The sequence below is a fragment of the Ursus arctos genome, unplaced genomic scaffold (assembly GCF_023065955.2).
Source record: "Ursus arctos isolate Adak ecotype North America unplaced genomic scaffold, UrsArc2.0 scaffold_4, whole genome shotgun sequence".
Classification (NCBI taxonomy): domain Eukaryota; kingdom Metazoa; phylum Chordata; class Mammalia; order Carnivora; family Ursidae; genus Ursus; species Ursus arctos.
Genome location: NW_026623056.1, coordinates 24,455,985 through 24,468,072, shown reverse-complemented (window position 1 = coordinate 24,468,072; position 12,088 = coordinate 24,455,985). Strand labels below are relative to the sequence as shown.

Here is a 12,088-nt window from a genome sequence, read left to right as displayed (position 1 = left end):
GTGTTAAGTAAATGACCCCTATCTTCATTGCTCACTTTAGTGCAGGTATACTTTGATTTCCGACTGCTCTACCCAAACGAAACTAACCATTTCATTTGATGATGCCAGGAATTTCCAGAGGCACCATATTTTTCTCCCATAAAGAGTATTATTAGTAATAATAGTTTACAAATCACTTTTTATGGATATTATCCTCATACAACCTAGTATGACAAGGAGTATTCATTCTTTGTGTGCACACGTGTGTGTGTGTGTGTGTGTGTGTGTGTACACACTATCTCTACATTATCTCTTGCAATTTCAAAAGCTAAATGGCTTACAGAAAGCCACAGAACTGGCTTAAAATGCAAATAATCACAAAGATAAGCTGGGTTGTATATATACCTGATTAATCAATCAACAAGTATAGATAAGATCAGAATCCTTTTTGGGATTAGGAGAGGAGATTGAAAATAGGTAAATTTTGGCTCCCTGAAGAGAGAAAAGGGTTCACTATCAAGGAAGAAAGGACACTGAGGTGGGGAAACAATACTGAATTCAAATTTAAGGACTGGACACTACTCTCTAGGCTCAATTTGGATCATCTTCAACTGAGCAAAAAGAAAAAGTACAAAAAATATTTATAATGACTGGCGATAAGGATAGTTCTAGTCCAAGAATGCTAAATTCTTAAAAACATTATAGACTTCGTTAGAAAGATAATTTATGCACAAGAAATTTAATTAAAATAGGATTGCAAAAAAAAAAATCAAGGCTATTTATAGGTACACGGAACCTATTTTGGTTTCAGTGCCCTATTCCAACAAATTTAAGAGTGCCAAAATTCATGTAAACATAACTAGAAGGTGACAGTTTACCCCAAAAGAGATTTGCATGACTGTTTTTCAAAAGGATGCATACACCTATTTTTAAAAAATGTCCAATAAAATTCAACTTGAAATACTATTTGTAGGAAATATATGAGGCACAAATCATGAAAAGCACCAACAGTTCTTACTCAGAAATGAGAACTTGAAAATATATACTCTTTTCCTTTTATAAATTAATTTTCTCTCTAGTTTTGTTCTCTGTGATTAATCTAACAAGAGCAACCAGGTTTTTTAATTAATTTTTTTATTTAAATTCAATTAATGAACATACAGTGTATTTTGAGTTTCAGAGGTAGAAGTCAGTGATCATTAGTCTTAAATAATAACCACTGCTCATTACATCACAGGCCCTCCTTAAGGCCCATCACCCAGTTACCCCATACCCCCTCTCCCCTTCTCTCCAGCAACCCTCAGTTTGTTTCCTATGAAGAGTCTCTTATGGTTTGTCTCCCTCTCTGATTTCATCTTGTTTTATTTTTCCCTCCCTTCCCCTGTAAGAGCAACCAGTTTTGATAGATTGATCTTTATCTAAAACACAATTTGATGAAACTTTTGCCTAAATGACTCGACAGAAATCAAAATTATATACAAGGTAAAGAAAGCCTAAGACAAATTAAGATTTAAAAAGACCATGGAGAAAGCAATTTTCAGAATCTCTCTTCTGAAAGATACTTAATAAATACATAATTTATTGTATTTAAATACTTAATTAGACTACAACAGTGGCTAGATTTTGCAAGAAATACTTTTTACGCTATTGCCTATTTACTGTTTTGGGGGATGAGCCAAGGCTACAATAAATCACTGCTTTATCAATCTAAATTTTAGTATTTCATTATAATCCATATAGTAAAATCTTTTGAGGAAAGGTCAAATACTCACCAATGTTTTGGTGTAACCTGGCTCAGACTGATAACTTCATCAAGGATTTCATTCTTAGCTTTTTCAAATAGTTCGTTCTAGGTAATATAGATACAAGTAAGTAAGATTTTCATAAGACCAATCTGCCCTGCCATGAGTTTCAGAGATCACTAAAAAGGCCTCTGAAAGGCTAGTAGGCTGAGCTTACATCGAAAGCATGCATGATCAGCAAATAATGTTCTTCTCTCCCATTCTCTCTTTCAGGAATACAAGTAGCCAGATAAGGACAAAGACATGGACACAGATGTCTACCTTATTCATTCAATTCTGACTGTAGTTTTTCATGTAACATTTGTTACGTGAAAATATCGATACATAGTAATTTAGTCTACTAGCATTAGTAAACTGATGCTTTGTTTTATAACAGATGGCATTTTAAAATCAAAGAAAACCAATACTTAAGTCCCACTAAATTAGAGTCTATTTCTCCACAGTAAATGTTGAAAAGGTTAAAAAAAAGTTGATGTATAATTTTAAAAAGTTTACATTATATAAATATATTAATTCTATAAGACCTTTAAAGAAATGTTCCTTGCTTTTTCAGAAAACATTTTTAAACACTTGCTTTAGCATCTTATGATCTATAATTATTTTTAATATCATGTACTAAATAATAAATTATTGTAGAAGCGATAACTACACCCTTGCAGTTATACAGAGAACTGTATTCTTGCAGCTCTAAGTTAGTAATCCTATGGTCAAAACCAAAGCTTACCAGATTTTGGCTTGCCGGATTTTGCTCATCAACATAAATTCTGTTAGAGCACAATATTAAAAAAGACCTATACGAAATACATGAGGCATGCAAACATTACCCGGTCAAGTTCTCGCAGGCGAGGATAGTTATTCTTCCACTCGGTTTCAAGGTTAAAACGTGTTGCTGAGGAAGAAGGAAAGATGTTCCAGTTTCAGGATTCTCTTTCTTTCCAGCTGCAGTGGTTAAAGGTGATCTCACATATCTCTGTACTAACTGAATTTCTGAGTGTGCATCTATGGTTCCTGAGTACTCTGGCTCTCAACATCTCAGAATCTCACTACTGCAACCGTTTTCCAAACCAATCTTCTTGACTTCAGTTTCTCCATCTTCAATCCACAGAACACAGAGCTGAAACAGCTTAGTACAGCTGCTAAAGGCATGGACTCTGGATCACATCACCACGATTCAAATCCTGGGTCTATGATCTATTGCGTGTGACGCTGGGTGCATCACTTAGGTAAGTTACTCTGGTGCCCCACTTTCCTCTTCTGTAGAATGGGAACAATAACAATACTCATAGGGTTGCTGAGGGACTAAGCAGGTAGAATTCTCAAGTGGGAAAAGGGAAGAAAAGTATACTCTCAGCAAATGGAACTACGGAAGCAAAGCCACAGAGCAGGAAAGTGTGGGATTCAGGGACTAGGACAACATAGCTGAAGCACAGGCTGCCAGGCCTCCCAAAACCATTCCTCTCTTCCCCCTGAAAAGGGGGAATCTGAGCCCTCTGTAGTTTACTAAGCTTTTTCCCAAACACTACTGCAAACTTTCTACTCTGACTCTGCAAAGTGCTCCTTGCAATGTTTCCTCTGAAGCACAAAACGTTCCTGAACAACAACGGACAATTTATATTTTTTTCCATTTTCCACAGGCCAGCTAATAGAAAATGAACTAAAAAGCAACTGTTCAGGGAATAAAGAATCTGCTGGACACCTAAGACTGCCAATTAGTAAAATGTCTGAAGTTGTTAGCCTATTTTAAAAAGCCAACTTACCTTTGAAACTATCAGCCTGTTGCTCAACTGACTCTCGTACCATTTTCCAAAAGCAGTCTGAAACGGCAAGACTTAAATTTCTTGTAGTCACTTGGTGTGCCTTTAGCATGCTTGTCCTATTAAAAAATAACAAGGGCAACAGTACATAAAAATGGCAAAAAGGACAACACTCTCACCACGTTTGAAAATGTGCTTATAATATAACAAGAACAGCCCCTCTCACATTTTATACCAGCGCTGTTCAATAAAACGTTCGAGGATGCAGAAAACGTCCTCCATCTGAGCTACATCCAACATAGTAGCTACTAGCCCCATGGGTATTTGAGCCATTGGAATGTATGGCCGGTGTGACTGAGGAACAGAAGTTTAAATTTCTTTAAAGTTAACCAATTCAAATTTAAATAACCACCTGAGGCTAGTGCCTATCATGCTGGAAAGCTAAGCTCCAGACGCTTGTCACTCCTGGTCCCCAGAGATAATACACAAGACTATGTTTGCAAAAGCTATCTTGATTTACTATACTAATACAGATGCAAACGTACCTTGCCATTTTAAGATGCCGTACATAAGGTTTTAATATAATTCGTTGTCCTTTAGCTATTCTTTTTTGCTTTTCTATCAGGATCTTATTTTCTGTTATTTCTGTCAATATCTATTTAGGGATACCCCTTTGACATCCCCATTCTCCATTCCAGCTTTCCCCAATACCAGAAGAGAACCCAATACATGTACTCAAAATGTAACTCTTGGGGGCACTTGGCTGGCTCAGTTGGTAGAATACGCAAATTTTTTTTTTTTTTTAAAGATTGTATTTATTTAAGGGGTGTCTAGGTGGCTCAGTTGGTTAACCATCTGACTCTTGATTTTGGCTCAGGTCATGATCTCGGGGTCATGAGATCGAGCCCCACTGTTGGGCTCTGCATCAGCACAGAGTCTGCTTGTCCCTTTCCCTCTGCTCCTCCTCCTGCTCAGCCACTCCCTCTCAAATAAGTAAATAAATAAAATCTTAAAACAAAAAAAAGATTTTACTTATTTATTTATTTGAGAGAGAGAGCGTGGGCATGGGGGGGGCGGTGCAGAGGGAGGGAGAGAGAGGATCTTGAGCAGACCCCCCCACCCCACCGAAGTGCAGAGCCCAATGCAGGGCTTGATCCCACAACTCTGAGGATCATGACCTGAGCCACAATCAAGAGGTGGATGCTGAACCGACTCAACCACCCAGGCGCTCTGATAGAGCACGCAAATCTTGTTGTGAGTCTGATACCCATGTCAGGGGTAGAGTTTACTTAAAAAACAAATAAATAATAAAATTAACATAAAATACCAGGACGGGTTTCTTTAAAAGATAATTAAATAAAAATGTAAGTGGTGATTTTTGAATATCATTTCATAAGTAAAACAACTAAAGAGGTGTCCGTGTTGTCTTTCAGTGCCCACAGCCCAAGTGGCAGTTTATTGCACCAGCACGTACTGTACCAGATGATAAGCGGCTCCTAATTCTGAGGAGCTTGAGGACTTGCCTATTAGCTACAGATCACCATCTGGGAAAAACTCTGGAAATTCAATGTTAAACTAACAGCTATAAAACAAACTTTTAAGTGAAAACAGTTTAAGCTACTCCCTCACTACAAAATCTTTAAATATCTAAACCATACACCTACTTTAGGAGTTTTGAATTTTGAAAAAATTCTTCTTCATATTCTCTTATAGCTTCAATGCTTTCAGAGCTGTTTCCTAGGGAAAGATGATGGAGGTTTAAGAAAATTAATCTTACTTGAAAACAAGAAAAACTTATATTATAATAATCCATCTTTGCATACCTTTGCCTGTTACAACAGCAAAATACCCCAGAGCTTTCATTGGGAAGAGTTTTCCTTCAATTATCTGCTGAATCTATTTTTAAAAGTGGGAAACAAATGTGAGATGTACGTTTATATAATTTCTTTAAAGCACAACATACCATTCAGAAAGAAAATTTAATAATGCTATATATGTATGTTCAGTCAAATATACAAATCTGTACAAAAGTATTAAAATGTTTTTCAATCGCTATTTGAGAGAAAAAAATAAACATATTTAATTTCACTACACTAAAAGATACATTATTAAGATCTAAGATACATTATTAAAACTTGGAATGATGTGTAGTGCTTTGGGGTCAGGCCTTAGTTTAATTTCAGATCCACCAGTTACTAGCTATGAGGCCTTAAGAAGCTACTTACTTTTTTCAAAATGACTGCTGAGAAGATTCTCTAAGGCACTACGATACGTACCATGGTGTCAGGTACACAGAGGCACTTGATGAATGGCAGATGTGATGATTATTTCCCCATACTCTTCTTTAAATAGATAAATTCTAACCAAGATGGACTGTCTCATCTTACTCTGTTTTTAAAAATATTGGGATCCATTGGCTCTCATCTCTTTTAGGGCAAAAACCCTTTTCTAAATGTAATAAAAACTAGAGACTGTCCCCAGAAAAATGCGTATTTGCAGAGAGATCTATCATTCACACGATTTAAGAGTTCCGGCTCCTAGAAGCCGGTTCACATTAATACTGCAGTAAGAATTCCTCCTCTAAGACAAGTTACGCCCCTGAGCTAATGCTGACTCTTTGGTATAAAAAAGGATTGATACAAGCTTCACTGCATTTCAAAAGAAATACAAACTCATTATCCTAGAGAAGAGGGGAAAGGAATGAAAGAAATGAAGAGACATGAGAAGGAGGCACAGAATTCGCTTCTACCTTGTTTCTCCTTGCCTCCATACCAGGACCGTGCCACCACAGCAGGCCCTCCCCCTCAAAATACGGCAAAGCAAAGGTCATGGAGGCTGTGCAGAGAAGAGTTAACAAAGCAGGCCTGAGACTGCTGTCCTTAGAAAGGCCTGCTCGTCCTTGGCTGGCATCTGAGGATCTCACTGGTAAACAATTCCCACATTGATACAAAACTTTCCCTGCATAACAGTGGCTGATTGTGTGAGTAATGTGGTTTTTGCTACCATCTGCTTTCCTTTGGGCGTCTGGAATTTTGGAACTTGAGGGTGCCTACATGAACAGCCTCCAGTAAAAACCTTAGGGGCTGACTCTCTCATGAGAAACTTGTTGCTGGAGGGATTCAGGGTTTCCTACAGGACTCTACTGGGAGAGGGCTCTTGTACTTTTGCCTTTTGTGATTCTGCTTTGTATCCAATCACTGCTAACAGATGTTAGGTGTAAGGATGACGATGTGTAGAGTCCTGTGAGTCCTCCCACAGAATCGGTGAACTTCGGTGTGGTCTCTCTTGGGAACCCAGCACAAGAGGCACACTCGCAGAAGGTTTCAGGTGGGAAGGAGAGAAATTCTAAGCAGTGGCACAAGGGATGCACACTTATACCTGAAGTCATTCTACGGAGGATCAAGATATAATAATAACGGATGACAGCCACCATATATAAAAGCAGTGCCAAGCACTATTTTAACCAGTTTACAACAAATATTTAACTCATTAAATCTTTGTAACCTATGAGATAGTACCATTAATACCTTCATTCCCAACAGATAAGGAAGCCGAAAGCACTACAAAAGTATGAAAATTTACCCAACATTATACAGCTAGCAAAGAGCAGAGCCAGCATTTGAAAACAAGCCATCTGGCTACAGATTCTGTACTCTCAACCACTACCTTCTGCCTTTACAAGTAAAGAACATGCCCTAAGTCAGGACTTGCCCCCTAATAAGACTTACAATGTTATCTTGAAATAAAACTCTTTCGTTGTTACAGGAGAAGGACAGGAGGGACACTGAATCCCATGTATAAAGTTGCAGAATTTCAGATATGAAAATGACCCTAGAGATCGACTAGTTTAATAGGATGGATTATGCACTAACTAGATGCAGAGAAGTAACAAGATTTGCCCAAGGAAACACAGCCAGCTGGTGGTGGAGCACGGATAAGAATGCTGAGGCCTGTGGGGTGCCTGGGTGGCACAGCGGTTAAGCGTCTGCCTTCGGCTCAGGGCGTGATCCCGGCGTTATGGGATCAAGCCCCACATCAGGCTCCTCTGCTATGAGCCTGCTTCTTCCTCTCCCGCTCCCCCTGCTTGTGTTCCCTCTCTCACTGGCTGTCTCTATCTCTGTCAAATAAATAAATAAAATCTTAAAAAAAAAAAAAAAATGCTGAGGCCTGACACCAACCAAGTACCTTCCCTATTATAAAAATCTGCTTCATAGTCTTTGATCAGTTAGGAAAGGTAATGTTTGTTTGCAAAAAAAAAAAAAAAAAAGTATACACAATGTCCAAAAGGAACCTATAGTGTCACTAGGCCACCATAATCATTATTAATTTGTGGTTAATTAACAAGTGGTTAATGACTGTCAGCATACAAGACTATTTAGAGTAAGCAACATTAACAGTTTTCTAAGAATTTCTGAAGCGAAAAAACTGAAATTATGGAATTTTATTTATACCTCAAAATTGTACTTAAGTAATTTACTGTAACTTTTTAATGCTTTGTTTTTTATGAGAAGAAAAATCCCACTAAAGTATTTCACAAGGAGTTTTTGTCTGCTTGTTTGTTTCCGTTTTCATCACTCGTCCCTATCATAGCTGAAGCTTGTACAAAGAATCTGTTCTCTCACAATGAAGAACTTGCCCTCACCCTGCTTGGGCTAGCCACGTTTTTTTCTGCCAGGTCTACTTTGGTCAAAACAAATATCGTCCTCCTTCCATGAGGATCCATTTGACTGACCAAGTCTGTAACAATGCTGCGTTCAGCATCCACAGATCCATCTGAAAAAAATTTGAAAAACAACACTATAACAACTGCAAAGTAGATTTTAAAATTTCTATATGCTATACCCTTATATCTATATTATAGTAAGAAAAATTTCAATACATTTATCTTAGTTATGAAAAGAAATTCTAGCCAATAAAAATATGTGATGCCCACAATGAAATTTATCAAAATATTCCCAATTTCAATTCCATTTATTAATAAAATGACTTAGGGAGGGCAAGACATTTATCTGTATATTTATGTAATGTGCAGATTTAGAACAAAGCTTAGATTGCTAAAAAAGGAAGTATATCAGTGCAATAAAACCTTTTGATAAGATTTACCTTGAATACATAGTATGATGGCATTAGGATTCTGCATATAAGCTTTGCTGATACTGAAAATAGTTTCCTTTGTGTCAGGAGCCATGCCTGATGTCACGGTCTTGAAGAAAAGGTTTTAAATGTCATTATACATATTTTCCACAATAGGAACAAGACAAAATACACATTTTGTATATACTTACATTAATCACACCTGGTAAGTCAACAAGCACCATCCTCTGCAGTCCAGGGCCTTTCACATTTAAAGATATGGTCTACTCAGGGAAAAAAACAAAACAAAACAAAGTTCATTGTGGGGGGCAGTTTTATTGGTGATATATATTCTGAAAATTCTGTATCTCATCCATTCAGAAAAAAGTTACTCATTTCTGATCCTTTTAGTTAATTATTCTAGAAAATTACCCACAAAATGATACATTATTTGGAATATTAAAACAAAATCTACATATCTTAGAATAGCTTCAATCTAAACATGAGTGCCAGTATCATGATTTATCTCAAATCATCGACTTTGAATTTCCATAGAACATTGTTAAAATGAATTACAACACTTACCTCAGGACTAACAGTACAGCCTTCTTTCACATTTTTCCTCATTCGGAGTTCTATTTCATGTCTTAATGCTGCAAGCTATTAATGGAAAACAACAAAATCCTATGAAAATCTTCAGCTAACAAATATTCCAGTTAGTGTCTTTCATAAGCTTATATGAGTTACAAAGTTACACACATGAACCTCACGTAAATTCTACTTACATCCTCCTCTTTCGTAAGATCAAACTCCCGAGAACTATCTTTAAACAAGGCCACGTGGTGAGGACCTTCACTCAGAGTAACCTGAAATTAATGGAAAATTGAGATGTAGTAATGCATTTACAAATCAGACTGATCCCACAGGACTAACCTGGTCTAGAGAGGCCCACTGCATTGCATAAACCCCGGCATCCCCTCACAGTACCCATCAGGAACATCCCTGGGGGCTGTCAACATAGCAGTGCAGAGACTACAGAATTTTTTATCTGTATTGTTCATACATCTGTTGCATGTGCTATAATTTCCCAACAAGACTGCTGGCTACTCTTTATCTTTCATGACCTAAAATAAAATGCTGATGCCCCCTCCTTTCCCGGTCAATGCTATAAGACTACTAAGTACAAAACCATCAACCTAAAACCTGAAAAACAAAACAAAATCGTGGATTTAACATCACAGGTAAAGGATGATTCATTTATTCAATTTCTATCTATTGAGGGCTAACTGTGTCAAGTGTTGCAGGAGGGGAAACAAAGAACCCACTGTCCCCAGTTCAGAGCTCACTACCTCCTGGGAGAAATATACACAGAGCTAACAGGACAGTGTAGCAAAACCTAGGTGCACACAAGAGTGACCATAGGGGAGCTAAGGCAGCCTTCACCCAAGAAGTGAGTGACATTTGCATTAAGGAATTTTCTAACAACTTTTTATATCAACAGTCAGGGCTTTCATGAGAACTTCTAAAGTTCCCATTCCTTTACTTTTCAATTGTAACTTTTCAAGGTTCTTTATAATGATCCGATTTCACTCTTAAAATACAATTCCTTCTATTGAGACTAGCTAAGCAGGCTAGATAACCAACAAAACTCAGCTGTTTGAAGGCATCTGAGAGGAACCATGGCAGCCTGGACTCAGTCCAAGACCCCAGAGGATTTTAGGGGCACACTCCTATGGCTGTTTTCCTTCAGGATGCTTGCAGATTTGTATGTAGCACAGGGCAGCATAAGAGAAAAGGTTAAAACTCAAAGCAGTCTTACTGGGCTGAGGAGATAGGATCAGAGATCAGGGTATCAAGCAGCCCTGGGTTAAGGTGCTAAAGCCCCAGAAAAAAATAGACAGTAGAAATGAATCTCTAAAAACCAAGCCCTACCCTTTGTGCACAATTTCCCCATAAGGTGTTTGCACATCAGTTAACAGAGCAGAAAAAATCTGTTAAAGAGGCTAAAACGCTAAGTCAAGATTCTGGCAATCTGTTTAGGAGAGACAAAAATCTGGAGTTTAGAGTCCATCAAGGAGGAGAAGTCCTGGTAAATTCTAGAGGTATAATGGTGAGCTGGAAAGAAACCAGCCTTGACTGTTTCAAGGAAATCTGTCTATGATTTACTCGCCTGTCAGAAGAAAATTAATTCCTTCCTAATAACATCATTCATAACGTTATTTTACTATAACATCATTCATCATGTTATTCATGTAACAGCCGCTACAATTAGAGTGCTGGTAGCAATGTAGAAGGTAGGTTTACAATGTTTTTAGAGATGATTATAGAGTGACACGTAAGGTACAGTCAGATTTTCCCCCCACAGGAAATATCCCAAGTGCCCATCAATAGTAAAATGGATCTATAAAGTTTGGTGCATTCACACAAAAGCACAGAGCAATGGAAAAGAAACTAGTTTTACGTAACATAGTTGAATTCACGCCCAGATCCAAAACAGTGCACTGCATATGAATCACACTAGACTGCTTGTTGCAGTTACGAAGAGACTTCATTTCTGGAGGATTTTAGCCATCAGCCTTATTGTCTATTCTAGCCTTCATTCTTGGTGATGTCAATTTTTAAATTCTCCAATTACTCTACACCACCAGCTAAAGTAAAAGAGAAAAAAAAAAAACCACAACCATTCGGCTTTCCCTCAAGTTTATTCCACAGTTTTTTTGTTTTTTTTTGTTTTTTTGAGAGAAAGCGTGCATGTGCAAGTAGGGGGAGGGGGGTGGAAGGAGGGGCAGAGGGAGAGAGAGAATCTTAAGTAGGCCCCACACCCAGCAGAGCCCAACACGGGGCTCGATCTCATGACCCTGAGATTATGACCTGAGCCAATATAGAGAGTCAGACACTCGACTGACTGAACCACCCAGGCATCCCTGTATCCACAGATCTTAATGGAGACTTAGTATGGCTCAGGAATCCTATTATACCTTGCCTTCTCTCATCAACTCACTTCTGGAGTCACCACTAGCCTAGAAAGACTTCTTAGCTCAATCTTTAATGCCTTCTCCCCTCTCTCTGCTTCACAGCTGATAATGTACCCTCTCTTCTCACTAAGCAAGTAGAAGCAAGTGAAGGAAACTTGCACATATTCTACTTCATTGCCTCCACTGGTGAAGTGGCCAATTATCAGTCTTCATCCTCCTTGATCTCGCTGATCACCGCCTCCTCCTGGCTGTTTTCTTGACCTGACGTCCAGTGCACTGCACTGCTCTGGTTCCCCCTATTGCACTGGTGGCTCCTTGAGAAGCTCCTTTGTTGTCTGCTCCACCCTCAACCTCTTAATCTTGGGCATGCCCAGGGCACAATCCTTCATCCTGTGTCTTCCCTTTTCTCACTCCCTCGGTGATCTTATCCAGTAAGATCATGGCTTTAAATACCACCTTTAGATATTTGATTATGACTTCTAAATTTATGTCTCTAGCCCAGGTC

The 12,088-nt window shown here is 38.3% G+C and overlaps 1 protein-coding gene across 4 annotated transcripts in view; it reads right to left on the bottom strand.

The window, feature by feature from the left end:
* OPA1 (OPA1 mitochondrial dynamin like GTPase) overlaps positions 1 to 12,088 on the bottom strand; it is an 83,501-nt gene that overhangs the window by 39,674 nt on the left and 31,739 nt on the right. For all 4 annotated transcript variants that reach the window (XM_026496413.4, XM_026496418.4, XM_026496407.4 and 1 more), the window contains 10 exons: positions 9,394 to 9,474; positions 9,194 to 9,268; positions 8,821 to 8,892; positions 8,639 to 8,738; positions 8,178 to 8,308; positions 5,359 to 5,431; positions 5,200 to 5,272; positions 3,539 to 3,654; positions 2,606 to 2,670; positions 1,752 to 1,828 (listed from right to left, as the gene is read on the bottom strand). In XM_026496413.4, coding sequence (XP_026352198.2) covers positions 1,752 to 1,828; positions 2,606 to 2,670; positions 3,539 to 3,654; positions 5,200 to 5,272; positions 5,359 to 5,431; positions 8,178 to 8,308; positions 8,639 to 8,738; positions 8,821 to 8,892; positions 9,194 to 9,268; positions 9,394 to 9,474 — 863 coding nt within the window. The remainder of the gene's footprint in view (positions 1 to 1,751; positions 1,829 to 2,605; positions 2,671 to 3,538; positions 3,655 to 5,199; positions 5,273 to 5,358; positions 5,432 to 8,177; positions 8,309 to 8,638; positions 8,739 to 8,820; positions 8,893 to 9,193; positions 9,269 to 9,393; positions 9,475 to 12,088) is intronic.